Source organism: Anabrus simplex, chromosome 4 (assembly GCF_040414725.1).
Source record: "Anabrus simplex isolate iqAnaSimp1 chromosome 4, ASM4041472v1, whole genome shotgun sequence".
Lineage (NCBI taxonomy): Eukaryota > Metazoa > Arthropoda > Insecta > Orthoptera > Tettigoniidae > Anabrus > Anabrus simplex.
Genome location: NC_090268.1, coordinates 428,254,268 through 428,276,903, shown reverse-complemented (window position 1 = coordinate 428,276,903; position 22,636 = coordinate 428,254,268). Strand labels below are relative to the sequence as shown.

At 39.9% G+C, this 22,636-nt stretch overlaps 1 protein-coding gene across 1 annotated transcript; it reads right to left on the bottom strand.

Moving 5' to 3' along the window:
* Nucleotides 1-1,275: 1,275 nt before the first annotated feature.
* On the bottom strand, nt 1,276-17,638 carry LOC136872798 (hemolymph lipopolysaccharide-binding protein-like). Its single transcript, XM_068227543.1, has 5 exons — nt 17,547-17,638; nt 13,584-13,723; nt 12,342-12,504; nt 7,965-8,192; nt 1,276-1,939 (listed from the first exon to the last, which is right to left on the bottom strand). The coding sequence occupies exons 2-5, from the start codon at nt 13,713-13,715 to the stop codon at nt 1,779-1,781; spliced, it is 684 nt and encodes a 227-aa protein (XP_068083644.1). The 5' UTR covers nt 13,716-13,723; nt 17,547-17,638; the 3' UTR covers nt 1,276-1,778.
* Nucleotides 17,639-22,636: the final 4,998 nt, after the last annotated feature.

Here is a 22,636-nt window from a genome sequence, read left to right as displayed (position 1 = left end):
CTCTCTCCATTGGTACCACCATTTTCCCGGTTATGAATTTACAAAATTCTCCCTAAAAGCTAAATATTTTCCTTCGGCTATTTCTGGGCTGGTGCGGCCCTTGTAACGCAGATCTTAAGAGGAGGTGGGGGCAGCATCTGCAGTGTATAGGAAATGCGTGTTATTGTAGTGGAGGATAGTGTTGTGTGGGTTGTGTTAGTTGCAGGGATTACGGGGACAGTACAAACATCCAGTCCCCGAGCCAAGTGATTTAGGGTTAAACTCTCCAACCTGGCCAGTGGTCGAACCCGGGACACTCTGAATTATGCTGACCATTCAGTCCCCAATAAGAGTGAACTGGAGAGAAGTAGTTGAGACCAGGGCAGGGAAGACACATGTGAGTTGCACGTGGAGTCCCAAGAAGAGGTGGACACTATCTACTAGGGGTTACTTTTATGGACCTTCAATTAGTGTCGGTATTTTACAAATTATAGTCTCTGGTATAGAGATCAAAGTATGTAGGATACTCCGAGTTTTGATCATTTATTTGCTCACCGGGTGAGTTGCCACTGCGCTCAGTGTCGCGCAGCTGTGAGCTTGTATTTGGGAGATAGTGGGTTTGAACCCCACTGCCGGCAGCCCTGAAGGTGGTTTTCCATGGTTTCCAAATTTCACACCAGTAAAATGCTGTGGGTGAACCTTAATTAAGGCCACGGCCGCTTCCTTCCCAATCCAAGCCTTCCCCACCCCATGGTCGCCATAAGACCTGTGTCAGTGCGACGTGAAGAATATTGTAAAAATATAAAAAAAAATCAACTCATGGAGCACATTGAAGTAATTCGTTGCAAATTCAGGCATATATTTGCTTATTGGGAGGAGCGATATCTGGTTGTGTAGTCACTGGATTCTCGATATGGCTGCTGTTGCCGGAATCTCAGTGCAAGTGAGAAAATGTCTATGGCTAAAGTCAGATGTCAAGAACCACGTTAAACTTCATCTTCCTTCAAGTACACTATTTTATAGATGTTTTTCAAGTTGCTGTGCCATTTGACTTGTGTGGAAATGGGAACAAGGGACAACCATGTTGAGAGTTTCCGACAGTGCATTTCGAACCCACTACCTCTCGAATTCAAGCTCTAAGTTGCGCGACTCCAACCGCTCGGCCAACTTGTCCGTGAGGAGAGAGATCAGGTATAGTTTATGACCGTGTATTAACCAGGAATGCAGATTAATCGGAGGACAACCAAATGCGTACAGTATAACAGAAATAACCCTATTCAGTTTTTAGTATTTATATTTTAGCAGTTTTCTCACTTCTCTTTCTTCCAACCACACTAGCTTAACACGTGTGCTGAAGCTTCACATCAATATGATTGTAAAGTAAATCAGAAACAGTAAATATATTCAATTGCAACATTGATTATGAAAGCAATGTCAGTACACAAAGAGTACTTATGAAAAATAATGGAATGAAACAGATTAAATGTGGCTCCAACGTTTGACATAGATAAAGCTACTTTCCTCCATTAAGGATTTCAACAAGATTGTTCAAATCAATGGTAGAAGAATAAGCCTACCAATTATATATAGTAAGTTCAAGAATTTAATCATACGTGCCGTATGGGTATTAATACGAGATTTTTCTTCACGACTAAAATTTCGTCTAAATTATTACTAGTCAAATTAACGCAGGAAGCCACTGCACCACGGCATTATGAAATAACAATTATTATTGAATGCAGTTTCTTTATTACATGTTTTAGGACGCAACACATAACGTTGCTCCATCTATGTGCACTCTACAGTGTTTGTTCACAAATAACCTTTCTTGAATCACTACACTGAACGTTACTCGTCCCATTCTTGTTGGATGTAGCATCAAATAGTACACAGTTATATTCTCCAGATCTTGGAAATCCGGGGAGCCAGCCGAAGAAGTCTGTGGAGTTCATCTTCTGATCTGTGAAGTAAAGTAAATTCTGTTACTAACCTCATTATTAGGGGGTGGATCTTGACCTAACTTCCATGTTTTTGGCACATGATCGAATGTCTAACAGCAAACAACACAATAGAGTAGAAGTACAACACCGCAACAGATCAGTAAAATGCTCTTCCAGGGATTTAGTTTTTACAATTTGCTTTACGTCGCACCGACACAGATAGGTCTTATGGCGACGATGGGATAGGACTGGGGAGGAAGCGGCCGTGGCCTTTAATAAGGTACAGCCCTAGCATTTGCCTGGTGTGAAAATCGGAAACCACGGAAAACAATCCTCAGTTCTGCCGACATTGGGGTAAGCTCACAGTTGCGTGCCCCTAACCGCACGGCCAACTCACCCGGTCAGGGATAGTTTATGACCGTGTATTAGACAGGACTGCAGATTAAGTGGAGGACAGTATAACAGAAACAACCCGTATTCAGCTTTTTATTATTTGTATTGAAATGCTACTTATACAATCTACTGGCTGTCAAGATATTGCACAGTGTTTATACTTGCAACATAAGACATGTCAATGCCAAAATGAATACCCCTAATTCTTCCAGGGGAATGCACACTAATTGTAATCTGTTACGTGCATCAACCCGATGAATGAGTTGTAAATAGTTTTTTTTGAGGAATGACCGGAAGCAATGACAAATGTGCCTCCACATGTATTTACCTTACACTGGGTAATCAGTAGCGTGGCCAGAATTTCAGATTGGGGAGGGGGGAATTACGGTAGGTGTTCATACGGATTTTTATTTTGGTGGGTGTCCAAATAGGTGCTATCAAATATATAATAAGGAAATTAGTGGCCTTGGCTCCTAGTAAGAGTGGTGGATTCGTGAGGATTTTGGAAGCTAATAATAATAATATGAGGTGCCTAGTATCAAACATGGACAAAAGCCATTTTGTTAATTTTTCAGTAGAGCCATATTTTTGTTTCTCTATGTTAAACCCCCGTTATATGTGTGAAAATTTTTGTGTGTCATATTTCCAGCCCTATGAACAAAAAATCATGGTCGACACTTAGGAATTTCAGTCTAAGTCAATGTAAAACCCGTTCAAATATGACGATGTCCATTTCTGAAACTGAGATTGGCTTTTGTCCATTTTTGATACTAGGCACCTCATTGTCCACTTTTGAAACAAACTATAACAATATTTGGAAAAAAGTTGCAGGATGACACGGAAGTAAAGAAATGTAATTAAAATATGAAACCACGGAAAGCAATCCTCAGTTCTGCCGAGAGTTTGTAAGCTCACAGTTGCTTGCCCCTAACCGCACGGCCAACTCGCCGTGTATTAAACAGGACTGCAGATTAAGTTCAGGGCAACCAAACGCGTACAGTATAACAGAAACAACCCGTATTCAGCTTTTTATTATTTGTATTGAAATGCTGTATTCACTGTATTTCTGGGCAAATAACCTCTGGGTCATCACAAGGGTCTTCAAAACAATCACATTCATAAATAATCATTTACAGCTTGTTCATTTTCACTACAAATGTTCTTATTGATGACTTCGACATACCACTTAATAGAGGCATTAATTTTCAATCTTTTCCGAAGTGCTTTCCTAGTAATTTGTCAAGATCTTTAAGTTTCTGTGGAATTACATTCATGCGAATGTCAGAAGCAAAGGATTCATTAACATTAGACTTACCTATCATGCTTTCGTGATCTTAAGCTCAATACCTGTTTCCAAATAGTAGCCTACCTCACCTTTAACTACAACATTGCCTCCTTTCGTGCTCCTCTGTACAATTCTTTTACATTGTGAAATCTTGAAATGAAGTCGACTATCAGATTTCAGATAAATCTGTGCTTGTTCTTTCCAATTCAGTGACGTTCCAAGGTTTGTCCAATCACTTTTACTGTGCCGTACACTTTGAACACCTGAAGATATTCATCAGGACTTACTATGGTCGTCATCTTCTTTAGTTCTTTCTCAATGAGTCCAAAAATCCTATCTGGAGGCAAATATGAGTGTCCAGTAACTGGAAATACCAGTTTTAATTTGTCAACAGAGGATGATACGCTGTAAGACACTTTGCACACATCGCCAACATATTACTGTTTTTATTTTGGCCGGCGCAGCCATCAGCAATCAACTTGACTGAAGTGAAGCCTTGTAAATCATCAGATCGTAACTCATTGACAACCGCTGATGCTATTTCGTTTGATGATTTCTTTCCCTCATTCTCCAACCACGTATAATCAGACACATTATCACGGCGCAGTTTGCTTTGAGATGTGCCTATTACAACAGACAGATTGTAACAGTAGTGTTGTCTGGAATAATAAGCCGACTGATCACTTAATTTTGGCAAAACAAAGTCCTTTTGGCAATCATAGGACATTAAAAAAATAGTCCTCCTCTTTTAGATGTCGATAAAAATTCCCTGGTCGCCATTACTGTTTGATGTCAGTTGTAGCAATATGATTGGCTGAAACGTTCATGTCCGTTTTTGATATAAACTACGTTTGGAGGTGTCCAAATATGAAAGAAACTACATATTTCTATCTTAAAAATTACGTTCAAATATTCGTTTATGAAAGACACGGACCACTAATTCAGAAAGAGCATTACAAATGCTATAAGGATCAATCCTTAACTCAATTTTGATGTAGGTGGCGCATGTCCATGTTTGATTTTAGGCACCTCATATACATTATAAACAAAATGCATAGTAAAAGTACATTCGTTAAAACTCCTGGTTTGTCTGGACTCCTTGCCCCACCCCCAGCTCCGGATACGCCCTATCTTCATCTGTTATTCCCTTCCCAACATAACTGCAGCATTTCATATATTCCGAATACAAGTGAAACGAATGTAAGAATACATAGTTTGAATACAGATGTAATATTCTGGTTTAGAATAAATGAGATCTACACACACGACATATGTATTTATAGAACATAAGGGCTATGGGTATAATAAGAGCATACGTGGCTCAAGAGGCAGTGCGTCGGCCTTTCACCACTGGGTTCCATGGTCACTCTATGTGAGGTTTGTGCTGGAAAAACCGGAGGCGGGACAGGTTTTTCTCCGGGTGTTCCGGTTTTCCGTGTCATCTTCCATTCCAGGAACACTCTCCATTAACATTTCGTTTCATCTGTCAGTAATTAATCATTGCCCTAGGGGAGTGCTACAGGCTTCGGCAGCCGGCACAAATCCTATCCTCGCTGCAAGATGGGGGTTTAATTCATTACATCCCTGACCTGGTCAATGAATGGAAAACAGGTTGTAGGTTTTAATTTTTTAAGGAGTATGGGTATAGATATTGTGCTACTTGGTAAAGAAGAATACCTGTCACAAAATATGCTAGGTATCATTTACCTTGTCCTACTAATTTCCATCGGAAACCTGGGATACAAAATATAGCAGTATAAAGTCACAGTTTTGTAACGCTAATATATGTATGTATATTTTAGCGTGCCAGAAACCAACGATAAGGATATTAACGTGATTGTAGGGGGTGATCTCAATTTACCAAATGTCAATTAGAAGGTAATGCGAACAACAGGCAGCATGAACAACAAATGGCAAATAAGTTAATATGGAAAGGGCAGCTGATTCAGAAAGTGATGGAACCAACTAGAGGGAAGAATATTTTGGATGTGGTGCTGATAAAACCAGATGAGCTCTATAGAGAAACCGAAGTAATAGATGGTGTTAGTGATCATGAAGCTGTTTTTGTCGTAGTTAAAAATAAATGTGAAAGAATGGAAGGTATTAACATTAGGACTATTAGGCAGTACCATATGGCTGATAAAACACTCATGAGGGAGTTTTTAAAAAGTAACTATGATTGCTGAAAATGGTAAAAAAAGATGGTTCTGCTTAGGTAATCGGGTCCATCTCGTCCTCTCAGCTGATTACCAACCCTCCTGGGTCATCAATCTCGTGAAGCGCCACCATAGTCAGAGTAGTCTCTGCCTTGGTCTTTTAGAACATCATAGTGGTCTCTAGTACGTCAGGAACAGAATAATATAATTCATTAGTTAATATTGACATGCTGCAATTCGTTTCGTACTGCCAATGATATAGGAATATATGTGCTCTGGGCCGTCTAGTTTGGCTATAACAGCTCTAAATGTGATATTATTTGTCAATTCTCTTGCTTGTTGGACGAATGTAATTTTTCCGTGCTTTTTAGAATTGCACTTTACAGCCGGTTGAATTCCGCTCTCTACGATGTGCAGTATCGGACAAAATATAATGCTTCCATGTCCAACCGTGACGTAGTAACTGAACAAGACTTGACGATTCCATATCGCTGGTCTTAAATTTCGCGTATATATGTCAATCTATACAGTTGACGTTGAGCGGGCTGCTGCGGATTTCATTCTCCTCCAATAATTGATCATAAAATCAGATAACTGGCTCGTTTCTTTACTCGATTCCGTCCTATCTGCTGCAGTGCTGGATTGAGTCTAGTGTTCTAATGGAAGTCTCTTTTTTTAATAATTAGTTTAAATAATCCGCTTCTGTCATTCTTTTCTCACAGCCTTCTAAGAATGGTTCTTTCGGTGACTACCAGTTGAAAAGATTATCTTTTCGGTTCGTACCGATGTTAATTGTTTTCATATTGATCTTTTAATGGCTGGAACGCCATTTTTGTTAATAATGCTGCAACTATAGAACGGTGAAATGGCACAACACTCACAACCAACAAAATAACTTTTTCTAGTACATTTCCTTTTACTCTTATGTATCCATACGTTTGTTTATGAGTGTCATTTCTCTGTCCACTTATTTTGACTTTCCCATTCGTAGCTATGGTAACACTTCATGTTTATCCTTGCCCTATCTATGTTTAGGCGGCCCTCCATTTTTTAATGTAGACATTGCCATGACAGTTCCTTGATCTCTTTTGCGTCTGGGGCATTTTATTTCGTCAACTTTCCCTCATGTTATTGATATTGGTTCTCGAGGAAACTGAATTGTTGTAAGAATCGACTTCATTCTAAGTGGTCGTGTTTATTGGGCTCATCTTTACAATATATTATACTTTTGGCCTATATCACTTTCCTAAAGAAAGTGTGAAATTTTCAGCCCACGTATTGATGGACGTATTTTCAATCGAGAAGGAACATTAATGTCTTAAACGAGATGTAGAAAATTGCAATATATTACACGACTCGTATTTATATTGCTGCGACATGTTGAATTCCACTCCACTGAGAAACTAAATGTATGTTTGGAAGTACGTACTCCATCCCTTTTTTATGTTCAACAATATGGCCCGCCCTAATCTTTAAACATTTTTTTTCAATACATCTTATGTGTTAAGCATCCCTTCCTCCATTAGGTACCTTGGGTTTCCCTAGGTAGTTGTATCCTCGAGTTAGGAGACGCCAGTTCAACTCCGAACTGTTGCCGATGTTCGCTCTGGTCGAGGATTCACGGCATAGTGCCCTGTTATCGCATGTCACTATTATGCGCATGTCTCTGCTGCGAATGTTTATGTGTGTTCCTTTCAGTAATATATTATCTACGAAAAGGGGGTGGTACAAAAACTCACGTTCACTCCATCGCTGCAAGGGCAGCTTAGCGTCTATAAACCTCTCCGTCCCATTCGTATGACATGTTTGACACTGGCATGATTTTCTATGATTACATCTAATTAAAGAAATTACGAAGTGAATTTAACTCCTAATTCTGATCACGGAGACTGTTAAATGCTCCGAGGAGAGATGAAACTGTGGAATGTGAGTGTGAGAGAGAAGGGCGGTCACAGTAGTGTTCTGTGTAGTGGTGGAGGTCTAAAGAGCACTGTTAACAGAAGATGGTCTACTTTACAGATTAATGACCCTAGATAAAACAATTAAATAAAACCGAAATGTTCTTCCGGCTATTACTGAAAACGAACACAATATAATGCCTGGTGAATTTTAAATCTTGTATACATGAGATGTGCGCTGTTCAGGAAAAGAAGCACGTCTTACAGTAATTAGAAATTAGTGTCATACGGAATTAAGAGGTGTTTGACTTACCTAAGACATTCATCCAAGGTCCTGAAGAACTCTCCCGGTGTACTCCAATCCACGGACAACATCCAGCCCACTTGTACAGAGTCTCAAGCTCTTCCTGGGACTCCAGGACCACCATATGTGTGCCTTCCTTTCGGCAAGCCTCCACTCCATCTCTCCAGTTCATGATATTATGAATAATTTTGTAATATCCAAAACCGGGAAAGTGACGGTAGCCCGGTAGTGGTACAACTGATGATGAAAAAGAGAATACATGAATGTTCATGAATGTTAAAATGTCCGAATACGATTGTATTACAGTTTCAGTGTTCATACTGAATTTCTCTCGCTGTTGCGTTACAATTCACTTAGATAAAAATTACCTTCCTCTGATATAGAAACAATTTGCCAAACATTATCCACTCAATATACATGTTAAATATATACTATCATCATCAGTTACTGAATGCTGATTATGGGAAGTTTTGGGATATAAACTGATATGACAAAATATCAGTAGTAAATGGGAATTTGTGTACTGAAAATGATGCCAGAAATGTTAAAAAATTGAATATTAAATAGCGAATTAAAATCACCTGTTTTCATCTTCCTAGATCAATAATAAAAAAGAGAATTTTTTGTTGATAGGGGATACTATGTGAATGATAATGGCAATACTATGTTTACAATCCAATGTGGGGGTGATTATTGAAGATTTATTGAGGCACTGAAAAGGGGAAAGAGCTTTGCGCCATCGTTTCTAAACTATCTTTTTGTATCTCGCCTATTAAGAGTGAAAAGAGCTATTGGTATGTAACAAACCTGTACCAAGCAATATTAGAACGCTTTAAATTGTAGGAAAAGGGATGCAGTTCGTAGCTAGGTGGACCTGCAGAAGGTTTTCCAGACACCTAGGCTCACGTACACTAGCATGTTTCACTACTGCCAACTCAGTGACTACAATTTTAACATCCACATTCAAACACATCAGATGTAGTAATGTACAGTAACATGAAGCAACAAGTCGAGACAACCAGATAGTTTCATGCTGACTGCGTACACCTAACGAGAGTCCCATCATTACAAAGAAGGAACTGGAGAGATGAAGAAACAACTACTGTAGACAACAGAAAGATCATATAATGTTATTTCTGAACTTGCATCAATTTTCAGTGGGTTTATTCCACAATATTGAAGAAACATTACTGGTTGTAGGCTTTTGGTCCGTTTCTACAGATCAAGACCTTCACTGAACGATTTTCGAAGACTTCAACTGCGAATCAAGTATGGAACTAAGTTGGTGCTGCCATTTATGAAGCGTCCAGACCATTTAAGATCCTGAAAATGGAATGAAAGTACTCAAAGAAAATCGCTGTCAATCAACACATTTCCTGATATAAGGTTTCCCACAACAGAAACAAAAAATACAATACTAAATGAGCGTCAATTCGCGTTTCCATGGAAGGCCTCCGCAGTCAGTTTTTAATTGCCGATGTGTTTGTATCATTTCAGTAATTACGATTATTTGAAACTATACAATAACATTTCTTGTACAGAACTGATTGTACGTAGATATTAGTAATAATTTGCCGTACTCTTTCTAAAATAATACAGGAACGAATTGTTGCCTGGAATGGAGGTGAGTGTCGGACTATCAAGTAATGTCCGTCCTTCTCCCGTTAGCGGAAGACTACAGACAGTATCATGTAAAATACGAATTCTTCATCTTGTGTAGTTTATTTAATCATTTCTCCCGAACAATTGCTTTACGGTATACGTTACTATACGTTTCTGCTGCTCAACATTCACACATTAACTGAGAAAGTAGGACGAGAGTATAGGAGGAGGATGCAATGCTGGTGAGAGATGGTAGTCCCGGCTCAACGACGAAAATGTATGCGGGACCAGCAGAGAGTAAATCAATCTTTCCGGTGAATTCTTGAGAGTCGCGAGACGGAAACTACCTTGAAACCCTGGAAGGTAAGTAACAACAGAGAAGGCACTTAAAATGTTCTCGAAATATTAAATGCGAAAATGTCACGCTTGACTAGTGGAATCAGTGTCGTTTGACTCAGTCTCGAGTCAGTCGCGTGTGAGTTACGAGAGAGTCGTGAGCCAGTTAGTCAATAGCCAGTAAGATGGTCCTGGTTACGGGAAGTGCGGTGAGTTGAATAAAGACCACCCCTGTGAATGATGCTGTGTTACGAGAGGTCATGTTGGAGAGCGCAAGAGAATGTGCACTATTACATTAGTGAGTTCAGGCTGTGACGGTTGGTAAACTCAAACATGAGTGAAATTTTAATAGCTGCAAATAGTATATTTCAATAAATTCAGTCAACATCTATGGCTAGATATTTAAGCCTTAAGCACTCCTATAATTAACCACATACCTGTTGATCTGAAACAACAGGGATATTTGAGAGTGCTAACTCATAGCGTTTAAAATTGAAACGTATACGTTTGATTTTTGTGAAGGAAGGATAGCCAACGAAGGTGTATATTTCATTTTTAAAATACTGTTGATGAGAATTTTAAGCATCGAAATCTGAAAATATTTGAGAAGGGTGCCCCTTTACAAGTGTACAATATTTGTGTTACTTGCATAAACCACCTTTACGGAATAAGAAAATTAAACCATTAAATCAGTACATGTGTTTAGTAAGACAGGAATTAAGAAGACTCTGGGTTTCCTTTTTATACCTACGGTTACACAACGCGTCAATTACAGGGTTGTCTGGGCTCCTGCCAGCACAGTCGTCAAAAAGAATATCGTCGTTGCCGGGACGAAACCTCCTATGTGATACTATTTTTGGAGATATACTGACAAGCAGCACATACGTTATGAAGAGCGAGAATGCCTTGACAACTGCCACACAATATTGCACCTTAGATGACAGAACATTATCGGCCAAAGTTCTAAGCAAAAATATTTCACATAGGAGGTTTCGTCCCGGCAACGACGATATACTACCTGTTGGTGCTACAATGGTGGTGACAGGTGACAGCTCATCGGGCAGTCTGTTACTGCTCAGTGCCCTGCTGTCATCACATTCCTCCTAAAGGATATACTACATGTTGGTGCTACAGTGGGGGTGACAGGTGGCTGCTCCTGTCATTACAGTCCTCCTCAAGGATATACTACCTGTTGGTGCTACAGTGGGGGTGACAGGTGGCTGCTCCTGTCATTACTGTCCTCCTCACCTGTTGGTGCCACAGTGGTGATGACAGGTGGCTGCACCTGTCATTACTGTCCTCCTAAAGAATATACTACCGGTTGGTGCTACAGTGGTGGTGACAGGTGGCTCCTCCTCGGACAATCTATTACTGCTCAGTGTTCTGAGGATGAGTGCTCTGCTGTCATCACAGTCCTCCTAAAGAATGTATTACCTGTTGGTGCTACAGTGGTGGTGACAGGTGGCTCCTCCTCGGACAATCTATTACTGCTCAGTGTTCTGAGGATGAGTGCTCTGCTGTCATCACACTCCTCCTAAAGAATATATTACCTGTTGGTGCTACAGTGGTGGTGACAGGTGGCTCCTCCTCGGACAATCTATTACTGCTCAGTGTTCTGAGGATGAGTGCTCTGCTGTCATCACAGTCCTCCTAGAGAATATACTACCGGTTGGTGCTACAGTGGTGGTGACAGGTGGCTCCTCCTCGGGCAGTCTGTTACTGCTCAGTGTTCTGAGGATAAGTGCTCTGTTGTCATCACAGTCCTCCTAGAGAATATACTACCGGTTGGTGCTACAGTGGTGGTGACAGGTGGATCCTCCTCGGACAATCTATTACTGCTCAGTGTTCTGAGGATGAGTGCTCTGCTGTCATCACAGTCCTCCTAAAGAATGTATTACCTGTTGGTGCTACAGTGGTGGTGACAGGTGGCTCCTCCTCGGGCAGTCTGTTACTGCTCAGTGTTCTGAGGATGAGTGCTCTGCTGTCATCACAGTCCTCCTAAAGAATATATTACCTGTTGGTGCTACAGTGGTGGTGACAGGTGGCTCCTCCTCGGACAATCTATTACTGCTCAGTGTTCTGAGGATGAGTGCTCTGCTGTCATCACACTCCTCCTAAAAAATGTATTACCTGTTGGTGCTACAGTGGTGGTGACAGGTTGTTCCACCTCACACAATCTGTTACTGCTCAGTGTTCCGAGGATGAGTGCTCTGCTGTCATCACACTCCTCCTAAAGAATGTATTACCTGTTGGTGATACAGTGATGGTGACAGGTGGCTCCTCCTCGGGCAGGCTGCTATTGCTCAGTGCTCTGCTGTCATCACAGTCCTCCTAAAGAATGTATTACCTGTTGATGCTACAGTGATGGTGAAAGGTGGCTCCTCCTCGGGCAGTCTGTTACAGCTCAGTGCTCTGCTGTCATCACACTCCTCCTAAAGAATGTATTACCTGTTGGTGCTACAGTGGTGGTGACAGGTGGCTCCTCCTCGGACAATCTATTACTGCTCAGTGTTCTGAGGATGAGTGCTCTGCTGTCATCACAGTCGTCAGTGAACATTTCTACCGTCAGGGAAACGCCATCCTTCATTTTCTCATCTGATTGCAGTTCAGCCTGGAACAGTCATAAATGTAAACGTTTTGATACACGACAAGGAATTGCGATATAAACGAAGAAGGGGAATCAATATTTATATTGACATGACCACTGCTGTACTATTAGGTATTAGAGAGTGATGTTGTGGAAAACCTCATCAATTTCATTGAGTTTTATGACCGCGAAATAAACCATTCACCCTAGTCAACAAAACGCGCGACAACCTGGATGTCGGAAGCTACGTACTGCACCGAGTGTGTCTGAAACATTCGTCCGGCTACTCAACCAATATTTTTCTATACGATATGCGTGTTAAATTTCCTACTATTACGACTTCCAAGTTGTTTCGTTCGTAAAGGCGTTCCGAATCATTCACTTTCATTCAATTAACACTCCCTTTTCTCTCCTGTGGGTGCGATAGAAGATCACCATGTTATCCTCTAGCAGTTGTCAGAGGCGATGTAAAGGAGGTCCAGGACATGTCAACAAGGGACCGTGCGCTGGCGAATACAGCTCCAAAATCTCAGCCTGGCATTGGTCCTGTACCTCTAGCCTTTGTTAATTCTTGTTCTTGATGATAAGAGTTTTGCGCGGCCTGGGGGTCTTTCATTTTCACGTCCTTCGTGGCCCATATCTTTTCTTGCCGATATCTTCATCCTTACAAGGATTAGACCTCACATTATTTCACTATGACTAGTGTTGTTAGAGGATGGTTGCTCTGTTCTACTTCTTAGAACATCAGTCGGTGTCCCTATTTTACGTTTCCGAGGAACCTCAATGACATGCAGTCTGCCATCCATATGGTAATACACCAACGTCACATGAAACAATCAATAACAACAATTTTATATTGTCTATCTTTTAATACGATGGAGTCCCAAGCAGAAATTTTTGTTTATGCCAAATACTAGCTCAGTGAAATCCATCAAAAGGCGTTATTTGGCTACACCGTCATATACACCAGTGATCATTACGCGTAACCGTGCGACTGATTCTTACACGTAACTTCTAGCATTGTTTCACTTTAGCTGGGTGATACGCCGAGAACATTCAATAACAGAACCTATACATCACAAATAAGAACAGAGTATACTCACCGCTACAAGTCGATGGCCGGACTCATTCCTCCAGCTGGACACAGAGAATTTCAATCTTGGAGATGGTTCACATTGTCCGGAGACGGTCCAAGACTCCAGGATCATCGTAAACAGAACTAGTAGGAGCAGCATGGCGTCATCTGAAGACAAAATTAATCTAGCTTCACTGATTGTTAGTCAGGATGGAAGTGCATTTCTTGAAGAGGACGGGCCAGATGCATGGTTTTGTACTCAAAGTTATTAATGGAGCTAACTGTATTAGTAAGTTCACTCTTAGTAGGATAACATGATGGCAAGCATAATTGGCAGTCATTCAAATTTTAGTGAAAAATGGAAGGGTATGTATAGGTATTTTGAGGTAGAAACAGGTTCCAAGAAGGACATTCCAGGAATAATTAATGATCAAGGGGACTGTGTATGTGAGGATCTTCAAAAGGCAGAAGTATTCAGTCAGCAGTATGCAAAGATTGTTGGTTACAACGATAATGTCCAGATAGAGGAGGAGACTAAGGCTAAAGAAATATTAAAATTTACATATGATAACAATGACATCTTCTTATAAATAAAGTTGATCGTGTCTGTTTGTGTGTTTGTTCCACCATCACGTCGAAACGGCTGGATAGATCTCAACCAAACCTCATATTTAGAGTATACTCATTCCGGGTAAGGTTTCGATACGCATATCATTTTAAAATCTTTAAAAAGACGGGGGATTTATAGGGGAACCGTTTTCTCTTATACTATTATAGGCAAAATCTCGAATTTGTCGCATAAGGACGAGACAAAGCTCAATTTAATCCTCTTGACGCAAACAACAAAACTCAGTAAGCCCTACGGGCCCGAAAACCATGTTTTAAGGCCCTAAAACCAACCGTTAGGGAGATATTGGTACCACACTACCCCTGCTCTAGGAATCGGATAAAGAAATGAACTGTCGTAACCATGGCAACGTCAGATCCAGGATTCTAGAGCAGTGAGATTATGTATGTACGTTTGGGCATAGCTGCCAACCAAAATTGGTACAAATAAGACTTAATATCTGGAAGAAATATACTGTTGTGTAAGGCACTCATAGGACTCCTTTGGGCGGGGATGGAAATGGGGTGAAGTACGAGTATAAAAATCTTACTATATAGAAATGGAAGTGTGTGTGTAAATGACACATCTCCTAAACCACTGGAACAATTTCAACCAAACTTGGTACACGTATTACTTACTATCGGGAGACGATCACTGTGGGGGGTAAGCCATCCCTAGCGCCCTTAAGGGTGAGGGTCAGGGGGGGGTAGTTTCAATAATAATCCAGAATAGTGTCGAATTCATAGTTTTCGGAGTCATTGAGTTGAAAAGTAATACTCTAGAATTTTTTAAAGTCCAGTCCCCTTATAGGTGGGGAGCAAAGGGGGGGTGAGATATAGAAATAATTAAAAACAGTTTCGAATCCATAGATTTCAGGGTGCCTGAGATGAATAGTATTACTCCGGATTTTTTGCAAGTCCAAGTGGGGAGCGAAGGGGGTGAGATATGAAATTAATCGAAAAACTACATATACAAATATTATCTTCTTCTTCTTACTATATATAAATTGATGTATGTGTGTGCGTGGGTGTATGGGTGAGGGTGTTTAAATGACACATCTCCTCCTAAACCAGTGGAGCAATTTCACCAAACTTGGTACACTTATCAATTAGTATCAGCAGACAAACCGCGTGAGGGTAAGACACCCCTAGCACCCTTATGGGCAGGGGGCGAGGGGGTGGTATAAAAATAATCTAGAATATTATCGAATCCATAGTTTTCGTGGTAGCTGAAATAATTATTGACACTCGGAATTTTTTTAAAATTCATGTTCAGCCCCCTTTTGGGTGTGGGTGAGGGGGAGTGTGATATAAAAGTAATCGAAAACAGTGTCGAATCTACAGTTTTCTGGGTCACTGAGATGAATGATGGCAATCTAGATTTTATATCTCTTAGTGGTGGAGGGCGGGAGGGGGACAGTCTCATTGACAGTTGAAATCCTGTACATCGTATCTATAGTGCGACGGCTAAATACATATAGTTATCACTTATTAATTTTTGACAGGATCAAATACTTCCCAGTCGATTCGAGCTTCCATAAGGACGAAGTTTTACTCGAAAATTAAATAATCTAAAACTTGAAATCAAAAACATCTAAATAATTTTAAAACTACATAATAGATATTAACATATCAATCTGCAAGTCAAAAAGGAATTCTATAAAAATTCACATCACACATAACTAACTGGTAATGCAAACCTCAAAGGTAAATATTCAGAAACTATCCGGGCAACGCCGGGTACTACAGCTAGTTTACAATAAGATACAAAAGTTGAAAACTAGAAAAGCGCCTGGAATTGATAAGATTTCAATGGGTTGGGATATAGTACCATATCTGAAGTACTTATTTGATTATTATTTGGTCGGAGGAGCTATACAAGATGAAAGGAGAGTTGCTATCGTAGCCCATGTGTATAAAGGAAAGATTGATAGACATAAAGCTGACAATCACAGGCCAGTAAGTTTGACATGCATTGTATGTAAGCTTTGGGAAGGCATACTTTCTGATTATATTAGACATGTTTGTGAAATTAATAACTGGTTCGATAGAAGGCAGTTCGGTTTTAGGAACGGTTATTCCACTGAAGCTCAACTTGTAGGATTCCAGCAAGATATAGCAGATATCTTGGATTCTGGAGGTCAAATGGACTGTATCGCGATTTGTTCTGGGTGATTTCTGACAAAAGAGTAGCGTTACAAAAATGTTGCAAAGTTTGGACTGGGAAGAATTAGGAGAAAGAAGAAGAGCTGCTCGACTAAGTGGTATGTTCCGAGCTGTCAGCGGAGAGATGGCGTGGAATGACATTAGTAGACGAATATGTTTGAGTGGCGTTTATAAAAGTAGGACTGATCACAATATGAAGATAAAGTTTGAATTCAAGAGGACAAACTGGGGCAAATATTCATTCATAGGAAGGGGAGTTAGGGATTGGAATAACTTACCAAGGGAGATATTCAATAAATTTCCAATTTCTTTGAAATCATTTAGGGAAAGGATAGGAAAACAACAGATGGGGAATCTGCCACCTGGGTGACTGCCCTAAATGCAGATCAGTATTGATTGATAAACCTCTCGTGCTGCCTTACGGGACATGAACTCTTTTCGTGACCACTCATTATTTGGGTATATACTGGGTAACGTTGCGTATCCCCACAAGAAATACAGAAAAATGCTGAAACTCTCTAGTATTTGACCACCCTGCCTTGAAGATCTTCACATACAAAGAGTACTTGGTAAACTGTATGGAAAACTCTAAAATTCAAAGAACTGTTTCCTTCTTCTTATTGTTTCGGTGTTTGGACGATCATGTGGGAAACAGTGAAAGATCTCTCTTAGGGGTGTTAGTGTAATATATGTGTTAATATGTTATCGCACCGCACCTATTGCTGAGAGAAATGCATTGGCAGCAGTTTTATGAGAGTTATCACCTGTGCTTCCGGTGCACAGGTTGAGTGGACAGTTAGCAACGAATATCTACGTGTATTTCCTCACACATATAAACGACATCACAATCGCACATGGCCAGCTAAGTAGCGACAACCAGAGCAATGTGTTCTTGACAGAACCTGTTACTCTCACTGTAGGTAAATGTGTGTGTAAGATAAACCTCTACTCTAAGTGCAGACAGGTGTCTGGATACGATTGTACTTCGGGAGAACAGTTTCATGTTTGACTGTAAACTACTCACTTCTCCTCTGCGAATTGCCCCGGCGCTACCGGTCAGCAACATGAGTCCTGAGATACCTGACCAAGTCTGTAGTCGAAACGTATTTCGTTCTCCGGCTTATATAAGACATCCCGAATCACTAAACAAAATAATTCAATAAAACTGTACAAAGCGAATATTCCGAAAAATTTTCGTACTACATCTCCAAATACTCACCAGGAAATTCAGTGCTGGTAGCAGCGGAACATGACGACAGTTCGTAATTTCTTATTTTATATACTGAAGACAGCGGGTATTAGACATTCCCCGCAGCACTCGAGAGAGAACAGTAGTAGCTGAACTGATTATCGTGGCCGTGCGATAGTGAGGTCATATGCTCTTTGACCGGCCGTCCTTGTCCCAGGATTTAAGCTGGATTCAATACCCGGTATGGGTTGACCGAACCCTTGACCTGACGTGCAGAAGAAGAATTCTAATTTTTAGAAAGTCACCACGTAATAACCTGGTATTAGGTAGTGATGCTGGTGGTGGATGTTGTTTTAACTCTGGAGATCTTCTTAACTTCACTGCACTGTTCGGATCAGTAAAATTGCTCTCTTATAATTCATATATTTGTTTCTTGGTTTCCTCATTTTTACAAAAAAGAATCGTCTATAAATATATTCTAAAAGTTTACGCAAGTGTTAAAACACAGTTGTTATTATTTTTCTTTTTATTAAACATTTCATAGTAAACAATTTTAAATCACATACACCTCTTAGTTGGGAATACCATTCTAGTAAATGTGACTGTTATTTGATTACAATAAAATATCATACTCCTAAATATTCACGTAAGTGTTCGAACACAGTTTTCAAAATTATTATTTTATATTTTTAAACATTTAAATCTCCAAGTCGTTACAGACGTGATGGGCCTAGACCTGCCAAGCGACCGCTGCTCCTCCGGAAGGCCTACCACGAGGTGTGCATGGTCAGTGCGACGAACCCTCTCGACTGTTATTCTTGCTTTCTAGACCGGAGCCGCTATTTCTCTGTCAAATATCTCCTCATATGTAATCACATAGACTGACGGGACCTCGCAACAATTTTCAGGTCATGTAGAAAGCCCTGACGAGGCGGAGAAACGAACTAGGGTCCTCCGATTGAGGACCCCGGAGCCGAAATGTTGAAAGCATTAAGACATTCAATTAACACTTTATTTTAAACTGAGAATTGTATTCTAGAGTGTGTTTGATGCGCAGAAGTTGGAGCTTGCTCGTCTTACAATTAATCTGTACTTGTAGACTCGGACAGGTTAGCCATTTATAAATGTTTTTTAACGTTCTTAAAAAATGTGAGTAATTCTACTGAATTGGGAAGTGCCTTATTACTGCATTGTGTTCCGTTACAAGTAATTTACAAGGGTCCTCAAGGAATCGTTTTCTTCTTTTCAAATCACATAAACTGTATTGTAAAAAAGAAGTACAGAAGAAAATTTTCGATTTGTTCTGGATGATTCCCTACACGAGATGCAAAGTTCGGCCAGGGAGGATCTCGGAGAAAGGAGTCAAGCTCCTCAACTGATCTGTCAGTGAAGATATGGGAGGAATGGCAGGAATGGCAGGAATGATATTAGTAGAGGAATAATTCTGAGTTGTGCTTTTAAAAGTAGAAAAGATCAGAATACAAGCACTGTTGGAATTCGAGAAGACGAATTGAGGTATATACTGTATTATTTTAGAGGAATATGATTTATGAATTGGGAAAAATTACCAAGGAAGTTGTTCGATAAATTTCGGAATTCTCCGAACTTATTTAAGATAAGCCTAGAAAAACAACTGATAGGGAATATGCCCTTTAGGTGACTGCATTAAATGGAGTCAATGGTGATTGATTGATTGATTGATTGATTGATTGATTGATTGATTGATTGATTGATTGATTGATTGATTGATTGATTGATTGATTGATTGATTGATTGATTGATTGATTGATTGATTGATTGATTGATTGTCCTGCTCCATGGCTAAATGGTTAGCGTTCTGGCCTTTGGTCTCAGGGGTCCCGGGTTCTATTCCCGGCAGGTTCGGGAAATTTAACTAACATTGGTTAATTTTGCTGGCACTGGGGCTGGGTATATGTGTCATCTTCATCATCATTTCATCCTCATCACAACTCGCAGGTCGCCTACGGGTGTCAAATTAAAAGACCTGCACCTGGCGAGCCGAACATGTCTTCGGACACTGCCGACACTAACAGCCTTTCGCCAGTTCATTTTTTCCATGATTGATTGATTGATCGATCGATTGATTGCATTCCTGTTGGATTGTATCGATGTCCAAAATACATAGGCATTATAAGCCGGCTGATCAAGTATATTGTAAAAAATCTTGACTTGTTATAATTCTATCTTCATCTTGCATGCGCATGTACTTGTTACATCAGATATCTTATTGTCCCTAAGGTTGAATTAAAATCTGAATTCATTTCTGGCTTCTTAGCGTCCTTGTTGATGAGTCGATTATTGCGATGCAGCACAATATTTGTGTTTGTCTACAGAATATGTTTCAATATTTCAATACTGTAGCATCATTGGTGAGCTAGCGTGAACATTTGTGTACTTCGTTCATCAGTTGCTGTGAACACTCCAGTTTACTTTTCCGTACGGATTACAACGTCGTCAATTTCCTTTTCTGAAGCATTTCTTTTAAACTACAAGACGCAGTTTTGTTGGCTTGTGCTGTGTTTTGGCCTCTTAGCTCCTTGTTATTGTCTTACACTACCCTCACTCTGTTCCTCCACATTCTTTCTTTGACATATCAAAACCACTACACAGGGAGTATACAAGGAAAAAAGCAAGCGACATACTACTTAATTAAATATGTACACTGCAAATCCAAACTGCAATTAAGACGATCGTAATTACAACAGGTTAACTGAAGCTATAGAAATGTTTAATATTTTACTTTATAAAAATGTAGTTAGAACTAAAATCGTAGAAAGATTTTTCTCCTTCTCATACACAATTTAAAAACAATATATTCTCTGATAACAATACCGCAACTCTGAATTGCTCTTAGACGTATCCATGCTATAACTAAATTCTATTTTCCAATTAGCATCCCCATTTCAGATCAAGCCAAGTTAAATTCTATGCGGTTAGTATATTCTTAACATACATTACAAATTACACGAATCGTTGAACAAATTAACAAAATGGTCTAAGGCAAACAAGAATAAATAAAAGTAAGGCTGTAGTTATTGTATTCAGAAAAGGAGGCAGAAAGCAGAGAAACTTAATATGTGATGACACAAATATCGCCATAGTTAATAAAAACGAATGCTTGAGTGTAACCATGTAGACTGGAGGAAAAGTGTTCACAGAACATGTTGAAAAGAGAATTAGCGAATATCGATAAACGACATCAGATCTCACTGGAAACAGAATATTATCCAAGGTGAAAATAACACCTGTGGTCACTCATGGGTTGCCGCTTACTTGGGACTATCATTGCGAGGGACCCAATGGATCAGGGGGCCGTCTAATCAATTCTACACTAGAGTAGGCTTATACCTGAATACGTTATTTAGTTTACATTTGAAATGAAGGCAGCGAACCCATTCTGTGCCAAAATAAATTTTACAGTGTAAAACATTATTCTTGTTTTTTGACGTGATATCTAAAAATCTCATATTTACAGATGTGATTCACATTGCACTCGATATTGCATCTTTATGTTAGAACATTACGTATACTGATGCGACACGGGGTTGATGCAATTAGTTGAATCACGAGCTGTGTATTAACTGGCAGGTGAGCTGGTCTGGAATGGGACATGCACACACCAGCACAAAAATGTCATCACCGTGAACCTCATTGTAAGTTCGTGTTGCTACAGTAGGTCCACACATGAACTTTCCCGCAATTAATGTTGGTCGTAGGCTTGGATTAGGTCATCTCTTCCCTATTGTTGGACTCAAAACTGACACTAGATCCCATTGCATCATTCATAAATGGAAAACTCCGACCAGCAATTAATCAGATCAGGACGGTAATTCAGAGTCAGTTGCTGTCAGTTCAGTCTGTAACTTGGTGACGTGTGTAGTTCAAGTAGCTGTACATCTAAGTATTTCAGTGGTTTCCAAACCGCAAGAGAAAACGTAAAAGGAAGAACGTGTGAAAAAGTACGAAAATCTGATTGTTTCTTTAAACGTGTAGGTGGAGATTCAAAAAGTGCAGTCAGGAGAAGGCAAAGTTTGCGTAAGTGACATTTCGACGAAACAGAGTGATTTTGTAACTGATATTGCGGAAAATATCATGAAAAGCGTGGCCGGAACAAATGCGAGATAATACTATTACGTATGATTAATGTAGGAAAATACATTCTGGCACAATGTCAGAATTTGAGGAGTGGGGCTCAAGGTATTACTTTGCGGGGGTGCCCGTCCGTTCTCAGTTACGCCGCTGTTTCTTAGCAAGCAAGATTTGAAAGAAATAGAGAGAGTGAAATGAATAAACCTGAAGAGATATTTCCGTGAAACTAAATTTGCACTATCTCGTTTAGTATATGAAATGTCTTAAGAGACTTCCTTTATAAAAGACTTACGACTACGGATGAATCTGCCCAATACAAGGAGCTAAAAGGAACTTTTGGAAGAAATGAGAGAGAAGAAGGATGAAATATGGGAAGACTTCTACTGATGCAGTAACAACGATCGAGCGGACAAATAGCGGATATGAAACAGAAACATTCAGTGACTCACTTTTATATACAGGGCTTTCATTAAAAAATTTCCGTATGTAACGGTTAGTGTTAATAGCTGTCGCCCCGGTTCGATTCCCTGTACTGCCAGCAATTTAAGAATTGTAGGAGGGCTGATAAGTGGTTGAAATGGTGCTTGCAGCTCACAACCATTCGGCTTGTGTCTAAAAATAGCCTGCACCACATCGGGATGAGGACACTGTCCCAAAACTTGTCAACAAAGTAAATAGCGAAGGACGCTGTATTTGACTGAACTGAGCATAGAATAACCTACTGTACATGCGCCTTGTGCGAATTTCCTGATAATGAACAAAAACTAGCTCTTTCATGTCCCGCACGCTTTCATTTCTGTTGTAAAATTTAATGTAAACGGGTTATTTAGATGACCATTACACATATAGTGTCAAGGATGCACTCTCTGACCTCGTTATCATAAGACCACGATAAAACATTCCGCTCATCCAATGCTGTCTCGCTTCTTGCAGTGAATCCCAAAGAGTCTGTCGTCATTATATAAAATAACACTTAGCAGATGTTTGTTATGTCCATTTCTGAACTTCCT

Coding starts and splice junctions, on each gene's coding strand:
- LOC136872798 (XM_068227543.1), bottom strand. CDS start 13,715: ATGCTGCTCCTACTAGTTCTGTTTACGATGATCCTGGAGTCTTGGACC. Junction 12,505..13,583: donor CCGGCCATCGACTTGTAGCG/GTGAGTATACTC, acceptor TGACTGTTCCAG/GCTGAACTGCAATCAGATGA. Junction 1,940..7,964: donor ACCTTGGATGAATGTCTTAG/GTAAGTCAAACA, acceptor TTTACTTCACAG/ATCAGAAGATGAACTCCACA.